This window comes from Leucopleurus acutus, assembly GCF_964270905.1.
Source record: "Leucopleurus acutus genome assembly, chromosome: 4".
In the NCBI taxonomy this organism is placed as follows: Eukaryota; Metazoa; Chordata; class Mammalia; order Artiodactyla; family Delphinidae; genus Leucopleurus; species Leucopleurus acutus.
Genome location: NC_139146.1, coordinates 114797591 through 114810454, shown reverse-complemented (window position 1 = coordinate 114810454; position 12864 = coordinate 114797591). Strand labels below are relative to the sequence as shown.

Here is a 12864-nt window from a genome sequence, read left to right as displayed (position 1 = left end):
CATTCCAATGATCTATCTGCTGGCAGCTCTGAATGTTTCTGAATATATCATTAAAAGTGAACCACATGCTCAGGTCCTTATTCCCACAGCTCCTCTGTTGTAGCCTAGGTCCCTAGTCTGACACAGTGGTAAATGGGACCCTGTGCCTGTGGATGAAATAGTCATTCCATAAGACCCCATCTATAGATGCTATGCAATTCCCATCAAGATTTTAATGACAATTTTTTACAGAAGTAGAAAAAAAATCCTAAAATTTATATGGAACTACAAAAGACCCCAAACAGTCAAAGTAATCTTGGAAAAGAACAACAAACTGGGAGGCATCACAATTCCTGATTTCAAACTATATTAGGAAATTATAGTAATCAAAATAGTATGGAAATGGCATAAAACAGACACATAGACCAATGGAACATAATTGAGAGCCCAGAAATAAACCCATGCATATGGTCAACTAACATTTGACAAGTGAACCAAGAATATTCAATAGAGAAAAGACAGTCTTTTCCATAAGTGGTGCCAGGAAAATTTGATAGTCACATGTAAAATAACGAAACTAGACCCAAATCTTACATGACTCACAAAAATTAACTTGAAATGGATTAAAGACTTAAATGTAAAACCTGAAACCGTAAAACTCATAGAAGAAAACAGGAAAAAAGCTCATTGAAGGGTCTAGGCAATGATTTTTTGGATTTGACGCCAAAAGCATAAGCAACAAAATCAAAAGTAAATAAGTGGGACTACATCAAACTAAAAAGTTTCTGCACAGCAAAATGATCAACAAAATGAAAAGGCCACATATGGAATGGAAATCATATATCTGATAAGGAGTTAAAATCCAAAATATAAAAAAAAGAAAAACTCATATAACTCAATAGCAGAAAAATAAACAATCTAATTTAAAAATGGACAAAGAATCTGAATAGACATATTGTCCCAAGAAGATATTCAAATGGCCAACAGGTACATGACAAGGTGCTCAACATCACTAATCAGTAGGGTGAAAATCAAAATCACAATGAGATACTACCACAGCCTGTTAGAATGGCTATCATCAAAAAGACAAGCGATAACAAATGCTAGTGAGGATATGGAGAAAAGGAAATGCTTGCAGCCACTATGGAAAACAATATGAAGTTCCTCAAAAAATTACAAATAGAACTACCACACAAGCCAGCAATTCCACTTCTGGGAATACATCCATAGGAAACAGAAACACTATGTTGAAGAGATATCTGCACCCGCATGTTCATTATAGCATTATTTACAACTGCCAAGACATGGAAACAACAACATAAGAGTCCATCAACAGATCAATGGATAAAGAAAAGTGGTGTACCATTCGGCCATACTGAATACTATTCAGCCATGAAAAAGTAGGAAATTCTGCCATCATCAACGACATGGATGGACCTTGAGGACATTATGCTAAGTGAAATAAGTCAGACTAAGAAAGACAAATACTGTATCTCACTTATATGTGGAATCTAAAAACAAACAAACAAACACACAAAAAAACAAACTCAAAGAGATCAGATATGTGGTTACCAGATGAAGGGATTGGATGCCCGTGGTCAAAAGGTACAAACTTCCAGGTATAAATTAGGCCTGGAGATGTAATGCACAACCTGATGACTATGGCTACCATTGCTGGGTGGTAGAGCTGAACGTTGCCAAGACAGTAAATCCTAAAAGTTCTCATCACAAGGAAAACACCATTTTTTCTTTTTTTCTCTTTCATCTACATGAGATGACAGATGTTAACTAAACTTATTGTGGTAATCATTTTGCAAAATATGTAAGTTAAGTCATTATGCTCTATACCTTAAACTTAGGCAGTGCTATATGTCAATGAGATCTCAATAAAGCCAAGAGAAAAAAATATTCCATTAGGTAGCAGAGCAGTGTTATGACTACAGCCAGAAGAGCAAACCCATTACTACCAAATGTGGCTGTTCCTATCACACTGAATTGCTGACCCTTCCAAAGTTGAAGGGGCCCAATGCTTTTAGTTGCCACCAAGTGGCTAGCTGGTTCCCTTGAAAAATGGTGCTATATCGGAGGCATTCGACTTGCTTGCTGACAGTCGAACGCCTGTCATCCAAGTTGGACATTCTGAGGTAGCCAGTAGCTACATCAGCCTTGACAAGTGGAAGCCCACCCTACTGGGCCCATGTGTAGCCTCCATCTTCCTCCCTGTGCCCATCATGCCAGCGCTAAGGTGGCCAATGAAAGAGGCTGGTTGACAGCAACTGTCTTAACCAATGCCAAATTTAAAAGTAAATTTCTTTACCTTTCGCCTAAACATGGTCACCATTTCCCATTTTGCAGAACTTTAAAATTCTGATTGATGAAACAAAGTATTAATTTCTCACTCCTAATCAACGTTAATGCTCTTAGTTTCTAATTCACGTGAAAAAAAAAACCTCTGCCTTTAAAAAAGTTGAAACCCTTCTTAAGGATATCAAGCTTAAGCTTGGCAATTTTCCACAAGTGCTACAAAGATGATTATAGCCTATTGGGATATTTATTGTCTATATTTCATTCTTGTTTATTTAGATATTCAAAACCTTAGATGCAAACATTGTTTGGCACCACTACTATTTCCCCTTCATTGCAGTGACTTCCATGCAAGGCATAAAATGGAATCTTCATGATTTTAAACATGTTATCTGTATAAAATATTCAAAAGCTTGTTTTTGAAATCAGAAGATATGTTGGAAATACCACCTGGCTTTTTTTAACAGTTAATTCCAGAAAGATCAAATTATCTGTCCAAGGTCACACAACTTGTTCTTAGCAGAGATAGGACTAAAATTAGATGATTCTAGCTCCTTAAAACTATGTTCCTATCTAGAACATGAATGTGTTTTGGAGGATAAGCACTTTTCAGACCTTGGAATCTACACTGAAGTAAAATCTCACTTTGAACACGATCACTGAAGTCCAAAAATTTCAGTCCCCTAAACGGCTGAATCACGTTGTTGCGCATAAGGAGTTTGGGGATTGGCTGCAGGATACAAATCCTTCTCAGACTCAGGTATGGTGTGACCCCAAACAGAGGCCCTTGTTCTTTCTGGCCTAAATACAGAGGGGCAATTGGCGGCTCTGTGGCATGGGTCCAGGGCAGGAGAATCCAGGTCAGTGCCCATTTAGTCGGCCTAGTCTGGGAATACGCCACGGCTCTAGGGACCACTGTCCACCTCCTGCTTCCCAGGACCCGTAGTCTATTATTTTCCCCGCTCAACTTGGTTCTCCCCAAAGAGCACAAGAACTCCATCCCTCCGCGCCGCCCCCCCCCCGCCCCCTATCAGCTTCCTGCCCATCCCCACACCTTTAAGAGGCAGGTCGGAGGATGGCTGCTGAGAGGAAGACAGTAGCCAATCCCAATTACGTCCGATTTTGCTGTGTTGCAGGATTTTTTTTTTTTAACTATCAACTATAGTTGTGAACAATCAACTCGATAAAAATGAATCAGCTCATGCCTGCAATGCCAGGGAGCTGTAACGTGTATCCGTAATTAAAGGGCTTTCTGAGTCAACTAGCTTGGGGTGGAAGTTCATGGAACCAAATGCCTAGTATATACTAGATACACCTGGGAGGATACTGTCTTCTGTTCTTTAGTACAAACTGGCAAAGGAGAGAGAAACAGTGTCAGACCTGAATTGCAGACCCCGGAAGGGTCTCAGTGGGCCTCGGAATCCAGCCCCGTTCCTCAAAGGAGCAGGACTTTTGAAAGGGTACGGGCCAGGAGCGGGGCGACGAAGGCCGCCGTACAGACATTCCAGGCCCCGCAGCGAGTGTACGTGCGCGCGCCTGCGCGCGCGTGCACGGTTCTGTGCCGGTCACGGACGCCAGGGCCCCGAATTCTGTACGGACCCAGGCCCCGCCGTACAGCAGTCGGGAAACTGCGGAGTCGGCCGTTCCCGCGGTCCACCGCCAGGCGGCGAACACCCCACGACGCGGGGGCTCGGGAGGCACCGAGGAACGCGAAGCTGTGGCCACCCTGCGGGGCTGCCGCCCTTACCTCCAGGTAGTACAAGTCCAGTGTAGTAATCTGCGAATCCAGGAAATCTTCATAGGTGTTGAACTGAGTGACTATATTGTCCACGGTGGTCCACCCCTCTTCCTGATCCATTGCGGTTGCCTTGGTCGGAGCGTCCCCAGCAACGGAGGGGGGGGGCGGGGGCAGGGTCAGAAGGTTCCACCCACTTTGTCCCTTCCAATCAGTTGGGAACCGGTGCGGAGCTGTGGACGTTAATCCCACCCCCGTGTCTTGCTAGCGTTTCAGGCTTCCTTCTAACTCCTAGGAACGCCGTCTCAAATTACCCAGTCCAAGTTCAGGTCTGACACCATCAACTGACCGGACTTCGGCGAAACATGCAGCCACGGGAGAGATGCAAATTGCAATCCAAAATTTAAAAGAATATGTAGACAAAATACTATAGATCAACGCTCCTAATCTTATTCTAAAACAGTGCTGTGAAGGACAAAAATTTCATGGTTAGTTCTCAAGTAACTGAAGATCCACTTTTGCAGGGAGAGTATCTCAAAACAAGTTTCTGGAAATGGTCTTGTGAACAAATCCGATAACAAAATACATTAATGATTGTGTTATTTCAAAAATTTTGGTTACAAGGAAGAATTTGTGAATTTCCTAAAGGAAAGAAACTCAACGAAATGTCTTTGAAGACCTTTTTTGGCCCCAAGTGCTTGGGGTTTTTTTTTGTTTTTTGTTTGTTTGTTTGTTTGTTTTCCAAGTGCTTGTTTTTATTTTTTTTTTCTTTTTACTTTTTAAGTTTCAGTAAGCACACAACGAAAGACCTTGGCTTGTTGAAGCTGTCTTTTTCAAAGGGTACAATATCTGTGGAAACTTAGACAGTAAAGGTTTTTACTAAAGACTTTTCCTTTAGAACAGTTTTGCATTTCTAAAACATGGATTTAAAGTAATCCAACCTGGCAGCTGGCAAAACTTTTCAGAATCCATTTTTGGATTTTAACGTTCTACAAATGGTCCTTAGGAATTAACACATAATACAACACTTGAGCCTGAGTTGAGCAACTTAGTTGCTCTCTAAGTACTTATTGAATTGATTCTGAAGATTTTCACAGAAGTGCAAAAACATTTTTTAATGAAAACATCTGGTAAGATACTTCACCTTGAGTTAGCTTTCTTAGTTTAAAAAGTCATCTCAAAATTAGGATGTCATGAATGTACAAAGTTTAAGTGATGTAAACAATAATCTCTAGGATATTACTGACTTGTCTTTTAATTAATATATTCTGAAATGTTTTAAAAGGCACTTTGGACATTATTTTTAAATGCAATGTAATCATTTAATTTAGGAGAACAGAAAGAAAGGAGAGAGAAACCCTGGACACATAATAACAACAACATTAATAATAATAATACCATTTATTGAGTGCACCCTGCATACCAGGCACTGTCCTAAGTGTCAACAAAGAATTACATCTTTAACTAGTATTTATGCTAAAATTAACAACCACCAACACTTTGATATCATCTAATCTAAAAAGATTTTCATGTCTAAAAAGACTTGAAAATTCAAACAGCCCAAGGATGAGAAGAAATCCATGTGACTTAAGACATTCTAATTGCTAAGGGACACAGGTCTCAGTATTCTCAATTATCCAGAGAGTTCTATAAATGCCTCCTGAAAGAGGCATTATTCTGGATGAACTGAGCATAAGGAAAGGCTTAGAAAAGTTCTAGCCACTTACTATGTATGGAAAATATATATTTGTTTCAGTATGATAATACTTATTAAAACTTTACCATGTGCCAGCCCTGTTCTAAATACATACTTTACATTCATTATCTTGTTTAATCATGACCTCAAATCCACCAGGAAAGTAGCACTAGCGTTATCCATAATATAGAGACAGAATGAATTTTAGTGGATTGGCCAAAGTCCTAAAGATAAAAATAGCCACACAACAAATTACTCCTGATTTCCCAGAAAGAGAAAGCAGAGGTGAATAGAGGTTTGAAGGGCCACATGGAATTAACTATGAAAGTTGGTTTTTTTGTGTTTATTAGAAAAATAAGTCCAATTGTGAGAGGGAATACAGGTCAGTGCAAATAAAGGAGCAAAAGGTGATGGCATATTCCGAGACATGGAGGCAAGGAAGATTGCGTAGGGAAGAGCTGCACATCGATCCGACAGCTGTGAGGGATCCAGTAAGGAGAGCAGAGGAAAGGAAGCTGACTAAGGAGGAAAACTGGTAGGAAGGTTTTGAGTACTTGGATGAATCGCTTGCAGAGATAGTAATCGTGGAAGAAGAGAGGGTAAAATGAAAATGACTGTGAGTGATGATCACATACTACTGAACAAAACGTGTCTTACTCTTAAAGCCTCCAGAGTGCTTATATTTATTATATTAGCTTTGAAGTCCTCCTCCATCACAATCTCATCGCTTTCAAGAAACTGTAAAGCATCTAGGGAATCTTTGGGTTCATTAAACTATGGCAGTTTGATTACAAGGACCTATATGTTAGTAAAATGTGAGGTTATTGTTTGCCTGTATATCATTCTATTATCTATTATCCATTGTGACTATGCATTTTCAATGGAAACCTCATTAAATCAACAGCTCTTTGATGAAGTAATTTCTGAAACATCTAAATTTAAACAATCATGAAAGTATTTTCAGTCAATGAATCTAGTAATGTGTTCCAACTCAAAACACTGAGGATGATTTTCAACAAATTAGTTTTTCTATGAATAGTGAAAGAAAAAATGAAAATGTGTAAACATAGGCTTGGTTCCCACAGAAAGGCTTGCATGATAGTAGGCCTAATTCAATTGTATTTTGCTTAACTTTCAATTTAAGTGCAAAAGCAGTTTCAAACCTGTGCCTGAGAAATTGCATGAAAGAAATTGTGTGACATAGCACAGAGAGATCAGCTCGGTGCTTTGTGACCACCTAGAGGGGTGGGATAGGGAGGGTGGGAGGGAGGGAGATGCAAGAGGGAAGAGATATGGGGACATATGTATATATATAACTGATTCACTTTGTTATAAAGCAGAAACTGACACACCATTGTAAAGCAATTATACTCTAATAAAGATGTTTTAAAAAAAAAAGCATGAAAGAAATTAACAAGCTTCAGCAGGTCTCTATTTCCTAATGCAAAGTCTTTGTTATGATCGGGAAATACTTTATTTTGGATAACATGAATTCTTACATAAATTTGAGGATTTTTAAAGATTGAAATCTGAATTTAGCACCCAATCCCAGATATTCCATTTTTTTGCAAGAGGACCAGCAAGGATTATGTATATTCACAACAAAACTCTAAAAGATAAAAGAAACACGTGCTATGTAAGAGTAACAAAATATATACCATATTTAGCTTAGTTTACTGAGTTTAAAAAACTGACACAATATCAAAATAAAAATCATAGGACTGTAAGCAAAATCTAAACATCATTATCTCTTTGAAATAAAAAGGCTCTGGTATTATACTTACTTGGTGAAAGTATATGAAAGAATTTCAAATTAAAGTCTATGCTTTTCTATGTCCAAATATCTAGGAATATACCATGAAATCTGGGAAAGTGAATAGAAAACATACTTTTGATATTTTGACGTGCTAAGAAGGGGAATGCCCTGCTTATTATGTTAATAAGATGCTAAACACTCTAAGAACTTGAAGCTCTATTAAAATGGACTTAACACATTACCATAGTGTAAGAAAGAAAAACATATGCTTACGCTAAAAAGATAAGAGATTTGTGTCTGATGTTACCCAATTGCTTGTAAAGTTTCTGTGGATTACAGATGAGGACTATTGCTTAATCATCAGCTGAAGAGAGCTCTTTTGTGCTTTATAATAATGACGACACTGAATTTAAGATATTTGTTGCGATGAGATCACTGGACTTCCACACCGTCTTATTTATTAAAGGTCCTGGAGTTCTGGTTCCACAGCTTCTCGGTCATGGAGACATGATGGGCTCGTGTGTCATAACTCCAGAGTTCTCTCCTTGCCTATATCTGACAGTGTAAAAGGAAGGATCCAGAAGAGAGAAAGACAAGTGTAAGAGGGAACTGCTCCCAGGAGTGGAGATGACAGGTGTCAGAAGCTAATAAAAGTTTGAAAGTTACGGTGCTGTGGGATAGATGATGGATATGGTAGCCTCAACCATCTCCTTGGAACAGAAAAAAACTTGGGCTCTCAGTGACTCTATAAGATTTTCCTAACAATTTCACTGAAAATTCCCTCACCCTCCTTGCCTATATGGAAATCAGGCTCTACCCTGAAACACCACTTCCCTTGAGTGACCAAACACTCTCAAAAGACATCACCCGTGAATAGACCGTCACCACAATCAATGCAGAGCTGCCAGTTTCAAATGGCTGCTCAGCACTGCCCCCGATCTTTCCTATGTTTTTTCCCTTCAATTCTCTCTTATTTCCTACAATGACTTTTCCTACTCTCTCTTCTCTCTTTACTCCTATATCCTCCGGTCTCAAAGCGGACAATCTTAACTCCTACATCACAAGGGAAGAAAAGGTCTTCAGATTAGATATCCTGTAGTCAAATATACAAGCTAACTCACATATCAATCCTTTACTTCTTCCCTTTTGTTTCAAAGGAAGATATTCATGTGCTCTTAGACATTCATTCTACACTGGTTCTCTCCTCTGCCTTCTCGGGATTTCTTACTTTCATTATCCCTTCTCACTACTGTATCACTATCTCTCTTCCTCTCTCTTTCCCTTCCTCTCTCTCTCTCTCTCTCTCTCTCATACTTCCTTTCCCATTTTTAAAACAAGCAAATGAACCCCAAAACAACCCCCCATCAACCCCACAGCCTGCTTCAGCTATAGGCTCTCTCATCTTTCACAGCAAGGCTTCTTGAAAGAGTTAGCAACAATCCCTATCCCCATTTTCTTACCTTCCACTTTCGGCCCAGCACATTCCAATCTAGTGTTACACACAGTTCCATGAAACTATCCTCACCAATATGATCTCCTACGCATTTTTTCTGTCCTCATAGTACTTGACTCTCAGGGGCATTTGCGTCTGTGACCACTCCCTTCTCTTCAAAACTCTCCCATAGCTTCCATCACATTACTTTGCCCTAAGCCTAGTTGGTTGGTTGACTGTTTGGTTGGTTTTCCATTAGCTGGGTTTTTTTCTGTCTCCTTTGTTGGCTCCTCTTCCCCTTAACTAGCTTTTAAAAACTGGAGAGTCTCAGGGTTCTCTCATAGGCCTGTTTCTGCTTCTACACTCTCTGACTTTGAGACTAAATCCACATCCATAACTTATAACCTATATGCGTACAGTTCCGAGGTTTATACAACTAGCCCGGTCACTCTCCTGAGCTCCAGCCCAAATAACCAACTGCCTACAATACATCACCAGATGATAACATGTATAAAATTGAATTTTTTTCTCTTCCCATGCTTCCTAAACTTGCTGCTCCCCATGTGTTCCCTCCTTCAGTATACATCTTTCTTTCTCCTCTCTGTGGTTCATGGAAGAAACCTGGAAGACAGCTGTGATCCTTGCCTCTCCTTTACCCGTGAAATATATGACGTGTTATTTCAGTCTTCCAAATACATCACTTGAAGGCTTCAATTTCTGTCCAATCTCATTGCCTTTGCTTTCTTGCCTAAGCCAGAGACTGACATCTAGACTCCAAAGATAGCCCCTTTTCTGGTTTCCTTAGATCCCATAGGCACCCTTTCCATTCCACTCTTCACAACGGAGTCGAAGTGTTTATTTAAAAACACTGATCTGATTTCAGCACACTCCTCTGAAAACCTCCACAGGTTTCCCATTGTCCTCAAGAGTAAATTTTCTTTCCTTTTTTTTTTTTTTTTAAACATGGCTGACAAGGCCATCCACATTCTTTCATCTGACAGTCTCTATCCTCCGTCTCACACATTACACCTAGGAGAGATGGATTCTAGAAACCTTTGGGGAAGAAGCTGTATAGAGGAACAACTGATTTCAAGTTCAACACATACTTTTACCCTCAAATAAGATTCAGAAACTTTTCATTTCAGATCAAACTTTTGCCTGCTCAAAATAAGAAATACAGTGATGTGGTTGGTTTTTAATGAAAGCTTGCAACTACTTAATAAACTCAAATAATGAAGCACTGATGTGAATGTAAAAAGAAAATTCAGATGAAATTTCTGGAGGAAAAAGAAAGTGACACTTTTAAAACTCCAGAGACAAGGTGGAAACAAGCTGCTTCCCTGAGGAGTATATTTAGCAACTCTAAAATACGCACTGACCTCTATAGAATTCATCAGAGGAGAAGCTTAATCTATTTTAAACCAACATCTTCTTTCTAGCCTCTGAGTACAGTGTCAGGGCTCATCAGGTACTAAAGTGTTTTTGCAGCCATGGTAATAATACAACTCCAGTCACAACTAAGCCAATACAAAACAGGGAGAAAGATCACTAGACTTCTTTAATCGCTCTAGAAGAAGCATTAAAGGAAGGGATGCCAATTCCATTAAGAGGAAATTCACTCATTGAACTTGGCTCTAATTCTCCAGGATATCAAACATTCTCTGACTACAAATAAATTAATCACAGTAATTATAATAAAAGATGTTTTGTCCCATCTTTCCCACTGACGCTTACTTATCAAAGCAATAAACTTAATCACTCGGCAATAATTTAACATAACCAGATCAGGCACTGTGCTAGGCCCTGAAAGTGCAACAAAAAATAAAACCTGGTCCTTTATAGCTTCAAGGATATTATAATTTAGGCATGAGAGATAGCCTGAACTGGTAGTTGGTTGAGTAAAGGAAAAGAAGAAGATGAACTAAGCAGAATTGGGAAACACATTTTTAAATAAATGAGGAAACGAAAAATTTATAGGAGTTATGATAAAAATATTTACAGTGTACAGAGTGGGATATAGGTGAGAAAAATTGGTTCTATGTGTGAAGGACATACTTAATAGAAAGAATGCAAGAATGTTGTATTTTAAGAAGTCAGAAAATAATTTTTTCTTCTCTAAGAGAACTAGATGATCTGTGAGATCACATCTAGCTTCAAAATTCTGTGATACTCTAACATAACATAATGTTTATTAAGTGTTTGGATTTAACCTAAAGAAAGTCTCTGAAAAGAGGGGGAAATAGTAGAATTGCTCCCCTATAATGGGTTTTGCCTTAAGATAAACATATATTGTACTAAATTATTTTATGACCAAAAATCTCAGCACGCTTGGCAAGACTATCATATTGTCTTAGTGTGTCCAAAAAATGTGAATTTACAATCTTCTCTCTTATTCAAAATTGTCTCTTTCCTTCTCCCTCCCTCCACCACTACTACCCACCCAATACTGACATCTACACAGCAATTTAATTTTTGAATGTTAAAACAGATCAGATGAATATTATTTTTGGAAAATTCAGACTGATAAAGCTAACCCTAGCCAAATAATCTGAACACAAAATATATTAATATCTTAGAATGTATTTATGAAAAAAATGAAAAGCTTATATAAATAGATACTGTTACCACTTGCCAAAATGATGTGGTTAACTTTAGCTAAAGGCACACAAAAATATTAATTTCAATAACCAAGAGTGAATATTTCTAGCAACTACAGTGTTTCAGCAATACACACATTAAATGTGAAGTTATTTTAATGAACATAACACGAATGTGTTATTGTGTGACCGTGTTAAAAGATCCCCAGCTGCCACCTTTTCTATCTGGACCTCATTAACACTTTTATTTCTCAGTCCTTTTACCTTTCTCCTCAGACTTCTCCTTTTCCATGTCCATTCAGAATATCTACTGTCATATATAATGCCCACATTTTCTTTTTCAAAATTGTTGCTATTCGCAGAATTTCAAATTTTTTTAAAACTTGTTTTCTTCCAGGACACATTAGTGTCAGTATCTCTGATTTGCATTATAGAACATTGAGACAGATGAGGTGATGGCAACAGCACAACTGAAATGGCTGTGAGTGAGTCTGTGATAAAGTTTTATCACATAAAGTGTAGCTCTATATGCATACCTATCAATAACCAAATGCATTAATAATGATAACTTAGGCATCTGTTTACGATACCATGTGTAATGCACTATGCTTCTAATTTTTTCCCTTTCCATTTACTATTTAGTTTATGAGTCAGTTACTGGATTTTGAGGGATTCTGTAAAGAGGCTGATAATAAAAATTGATTGCAAAGTACTCTGAGAGCCTTTCATGGTAACCACTCCAGGGAGCAGAACACTGTTTTTACTTTGTGTTCTTTCATAATGTTTCCCAGTAGATTACATATTCCAGAAAGAGTGTACATGTAGTATAAATTCCTGAATTTTTAAAAAATGTAGTTTAAGAATATTGTCCCTTACTTTAATTAAAAATCTAGTTATTTGCCTTAAAGTATTACTGCAATGGCAGCTATCAAGAACATGCGACTCTACAAAGCTATAGTAATCAAGATAGTATGGTACTGGCAGAAAAACAGAAATATAGACCAGTGGAACAGGATAGAAAGCCCAGAGATAAACCCATGCACCTATGGTCACCTAATCTCTGACAAAGGAGGCTAAAAAAATACACAATGAAGAAAAGACAGCCTCTTGAATAAGTTATGCTGGGAAAACTGGACAGCTACATGTAAAAGAATAAAATTAGAACCCTCCCCAACACCATACACAAAAATAGATTCAAAATGGATTAAAGACCTAAATGTAAGGCCAGACACTATAAAACTCTTAGAGGAAAACATAGGAAGAACACTCTATGACATAAATCACAGCAAGATCTTTTTTGACCCACCTCCTAGAGTAATGAAAGTAAAAACAAAAATAAACAAATGGGACCTAATGAAACTTAAA

General features: G+C 38.2%; 1 protein-coding gene across 2 annotated transcripts in view; it reads right to left on the bottom strand.

Moving 5' to 3' along the window:
• Positions 1-4141, bottom strand: part of CFAP299 (cilia and flagella associated protein 299) — a gene marked incomplete at both ends in the record, with an annotated part of 616738 nt that extends 612597 nt beyond the window's left edge. For both annotated transcript variants that reach the window (XM_082837623.1, XM_082837624.1), the window contains one exon: positions 4031-4141. In XM_082837623.1, coding sequence (XP_082693749.1) covers positions 4031-4141 — 111 coding nt within the window. The remainder of the gene's footprint in view (positions 1-4030) is intronic.
• Between the last annotated feature and the right edge of the window lie 8723 nt (positions 4142-12864).